We start from the raw sequence: 4,771 nt of genomic DNA on the forward strand, positions 1-4,771 counted from the left end.
AAAATGAAAACTACTATTACAGCTTGAACTGAATGTGCAAAATGTTCTATCCCAAGATGATCTTACCTCTTTTAAACCATTGAAAGGTCCAAGAGCTGAAACAGTGTTCCCCTGAACCATGATATAGCAGCTGGTTAATATTTCTAGCGCCTATGTCAAAATAAGATAACAGTATACATTTCAGGATGCAATACTCATAGGCACGTATTTTACTGAATATGAAAACAAGCATTTACAGAGGACCTATTTTTGAATAAGCATGCCTTGGAGTGAGTTACAAGAACAAAGACATACCTTTAGAGTAGATCCATTTGGACCAATAAGCCTCTGTCTTCTTTTTATAAATCTTTCTCTGTTTCTGACCAAGGATCCTATTTTAATGATGTCACATGCTATATTATCTTCAAGGATACGTACAGACTAAATGGAAATCAGAGATAGTTTCAAGTTAAATATATACAGATATAATCAAGTATCTAGTTATAAAATATTCATTTTCTTCTAATAAACTATTTTGTTATCAGAGCTCTTGAAATCAAAGAATTAAAGTTTAAAAAGATAGAAAAACAAACCTGCTCAAATGGAACACTTCTGGCTAAAAGTTTTATTAAATCTCGGGCTCTGATGATGACATATGGATCAAAGGTCTTCTTTGTTGTGCTGACAGTCATGCTTCCTTCAATTAGGTCTAAAGCTGCATTTATATGCTGTAGCGTAAGAGAACAAACTATTCTCAGAATAACAACAAATTCTTAATGATCTCAGAAATGTATGTAATCAATAAAATTTACAAACAAAAAAAAATCTATTGGTATCTAGGAGTAAAGAGGAATTAAACAGTTTCATAATAAGGGTTTTATTTAGAAACCTTAAGCAGATGCCTTTTAAAATTAAAAGAACTTATATGAAGAAAGTTTGGAGTTGTGTTGTCAATCAGGGACTCAGGCCTGTGCTCCAATGAGGCTTCCATTGCAACCTTTGAAATCTCCAGGTCCTATTTCCTACTTTTTTTCTTTTGTTATCTCTTCTCTGCCATCTCCCAATAGCCTGAATATTTTACCTGGGAAGTCAATCTGAAGCCAGAAGAAACAAGCAAATGGTAGAACAGAGGGGATGAGCACATGGGCATATGTTAAGGAATATAACTCATTAATTACATCCTGGTCAGGGCACCCTAAAATCTTGGAATCAGTATTATCCCTTTTGCTTTCAAACGTATTTGTGACAGAAGCCTGTTAATAAAACATCTGAGATACATTTATTTCTAAATAACTGATATGATACATACTGTACCTAAGTATTATAGGAACTCTTGTGCAATCAAAATAGAAATCTCTTGCTTAAGGAACATATTACTATAGCCTTCTTTATCTGCATATATGGAAATCACAAAGTAGACAGTGAATGAGATAATCATCTATAGTTAACACCTGTTATTCATCAATATAGCTAAGACATGGTTTTCCTCAAAATCCATGTTTTTTAAGTGGTTTGGTAACATTATCTCTGTGAAAGTATAAGTAAAGATTCTTACATGTTCATTCAAAGCTTTCTGCACTAATGGCCAGCATTCCTTCAAATAAGCTTCTCTGTATTTAGGGAAAAGAGTAGCAAAGCTGCTTTCTTCCAAAAGCCCTTTAGGGTTATCTTCTTTTGTAAAAGGTGGTTCTTTCCATCCATCAGGCACAGTGAGAAGTCCTGATTCATCTTCTGTTGGCAAAAATATTTATGTTAGAATGTCTTTCAAACATAAAAATATTTGGATTGAAGATTATTAACTGGAGAAACAGAATGTTCAGCAACAAGTTCTATTCTACTTCTTCAAAGAAAGAATAGCATACAAGTTTGAATCTAGCAATGAGGTTCCCTAGCTGGTCAAAAGGAAGCAGTGCTATGACAGTGCCAATCTGGAGCATGAAAAAGAACAACTGGCAAGGAGATACATTTTATTTGCCCCTTTGTTGGTGGCAGATCTACCATAGTCAAGCAATTGCTGGTTATGAATGCAGCCATTATAAGACTTTCATAAAAGGGATAATTAAATAACCCAACTTTTTTCATAACTGGGGACTTCTATGTATTTTGTTGCAATCCACTTCAGAATGTTTACACTGCAGCTTTGGAGAGAAAAAATCTAAAAGCAGAGCATTTCATAACACCTGCTGTTGCAAAAAAAACACACCCAACCCCCCCCCCCAAAAAAAACAGTTAACAGTGAAGCAGTGTCTCTTTTCTTTCAGATACCAGTGTGATTTGACAGTTCCTCCTCATTCTAGACCAGGGGTAGGCAACCTTGGCTCTTTTATGACTCGTGGGCTTCAACTCCCAGAATTCCTGAGCCAGAATTCTGGGAGTTGAAGTCCACGAGTCATAAAAGAGCCAAGGTTGCCTACCCCTGGTCTAGACATACAAAAGTACTTTGTCTCCCCATATATTGAATTTTAATATATCATAATAGAAAAGCTGGAGGGCCGACACTAATTGTATGCCTTTATACATCTTCTCTTGCAAGAAAAGCACAGCTACTCAAAATTTAGCTATTTTGCACTTTAGCCCAAGAGCATACATAGCAATTTAATAATACATTGAAGAAAAAACAAACCTGAACACACTAAAAATTCAGCTATAAATGCCCGACACATAATTCTAAGATGAATTTAATTTAAAAATAAATGACATCCACTGCATAGTTATCATCCACGGAGAGAATAAGAATACCCTATAGGGATAGGCAACCTTGGCTCTTTTATGACTCGTGGACTTCAACTCCCAGAATTCCTGAGCCAGCCATGCTGGCTCAGGAATTCTGGGAGTTGAAGTCCACGAGTCATAAAGGAGCCAAGGTTGCCTACCCCTCTGGTCTGCAAAAATACGGACGGCCAAAAGGTGTTTTGTATTTCTTAGTGATATGGATTTTGAAGCCCAGTTATGGTAATTAGCACCGAGCAGCAAACAGCCAGCGACTTCAACACAATATGTTCACAACCAATTTCAACACAAATTAGTTTATACGCCCAAGTGCTCCCTTTAAAAAAACAGCATAAACCACCATAGGGAGACACATGGCACGTCCAACTAGCAGTCACACTTCGACAAGGGAGGATGGTATCACCTGGGGTCGTGTTGTCGGTCTTGGGTAGTCGAGTCGCAGCTCCGCGTTTTCGCCGTTCAGCCTTCCCAGACGCCGCCATGTTGCTTCCACTTCGCGGCTGCGCGGAGTCTCCGCCTCTCAGCGGCCACGTGACAAGACAGAAGCGCAGAGACGGAGATCCTGGGAGGATGGAGGAGGTCGCCGGAGTTCTCCATAGAGATACAAAAATAGGATATTAGATAACTTAAAAATGCGGTAAATTTCTCTGGCGAATCTTTTTCCCAACGCAACCTCGTATTTGTCTATCATTTGCGTTGCCAATAAAATGAACCTGGAATCAGTTTTAAGACGGAATTGTTAATAAAGAATCAATCAAGGGGAGTGTGACTTGGCGATTCTTTCCAATTTTAGAAACCTACAGCCCTCCGAATCGTAATTTCAGAGGATGCTTTGCAATAGTACACTCTGAAGAAGCCTTCATTATTATGATTTCTGAATAAGTACCTACCTACTGTATTGAAAGCTGGGCTTGTAATAAGAATTCTTGTTTTGAAGTTCTAAGATAGCATTTTTCTGAATAACTCTTTTATTTGGGTTTAGCTCCATCAAATCAAAGAGTGCCAATTCCAATTCCTTTTACAAAACTGATCCAAAAATTCTCGTGATTCCTGAAGTTTAGTTGCAATAATTAAAAAGATAACACTAATCTTTGAAAGCATATTTTATTAGAGGTAATTAGCGTGGAGTTTATGGCTACCAATTCTACAAACACTTTTTCCAGGCTAAAGTTAAGGTTGAATCAAAACAAAACCCTACAGTATTTGGCATCTTTCGGTAATGCCATACTTCATGGCTACCCAAATGCTATAAAAATCTTCAAGATAGCAATGACAGCTAACGGTGAGCCTTTGGTAGATTTAGCAATATTTCAGTTTTTTACTCTTGAGTAGTTTTTTAATACTCAGTATTTAAAATATTGCTTCTGGAGCTGAGAAATTGATTAAACATTCTCATTAATGGACAGGAAATGGGTTTTCTTGAAAAGTGGCAAAATAATAACTACAGTACTACATTGAAATTTCTGCAGTATCAAGTGGTGTGTTTTCATCAGATCAAACATGACTTCCATAATGTAAGTCATTTACTAGTTCCTTTTTCTGTGAGTCTTACAAATTACTAGAAAATCCTGTGATTCATTGGGTCATTTTGAGAGAAAGATAGTAAGTCTGATGAGTCTAGAAAGAACATTAAATTTTGGGCTGACAATGCTGGGGATAAAAAAGAATATATTCTAAGAAGAATATAGTTAAGAAAATAATATATCATAAATAGAAAAATAATTGTAGTGGCAAATGAACTTCAATAAAAAGTTCATGTTTACTTACCTAAACAGATAAACAGAATGACCATGAGAAGGCAAAAAAGCAGTGGTACTAGGAGTGATATCCAACTTCCTGCATTCCCCATTTATTTACATAAACTTAAACTTATATGCCGCCCTTCTCCCTATAGGACTCAGGGCGGCTTACAGCATATTAAAACACACAAACGCCATCCCCCATAAAACCAATTAAAAACCAAATATTTGTCGCTGTATAGTTATTAAAATTCGAATTAAAATTGTCCCTATTTAAAATTCTCCCTAGGCCAGACCCGCTTGTTGAAAAAGCCATGTCTTGA

The 4,771-nt window shown here is 36.5% G+C and overlaps 1 protein-coding gene across 1 annotated transcript in view; it reads right to left on the reverse strand.

The window, feature by feature from the left end:
• The window catches only part of KRR1 (KRR1 small subunit processome component homolog), a 10,435-nt gene extending 7,214 nt beyond the window's left edge, over positions 1–3,221 (reverse strand). The window contains exons 1-5 of the mRNA XM_015819676.1: positions 3,113–3,221; positions 1,535–1,710; positions 573–707; positions 295–420; positions 67–150 (exon numbers count right to left, since the gene is read on the reverse strand). Of these exons, the coding sequence (XP_015675162.1) occupies positions 67–150; positions 295–420; positions 573–707; positions 1,535–1,710; positions 3,113–3,191 (600 nt within the window). The 5' untranslated portion in view covers positions 3,192–3,221. The remainder of the gene's footprint in view (positions 1–66; positions 151–294; positions 421–572; positions 708–1,534; positions 1,711–3,112) is intronic.
• Positions 3,222–4,771: the final 1,550 nt, after the last annotated feature.

The sequence above is a fragment of the Protobothrops mucrosquamatus genome, unplaced genomic scaffold (genome assembly GCF_001527695.2).
Source record: "Protobothrops mucrosquamatus isolate PMUCROS unplaced genomic scaffold, P.Mucros_1.0 scaffold966, whole genome shotgun sequence".
Taxonomy (NCBI): Eukaryota; Metazoa; Chordata; class Lepidosauria; order Squamata; family Viperidae; genus Protobothrops; species Protobothrops mucrosquamatus.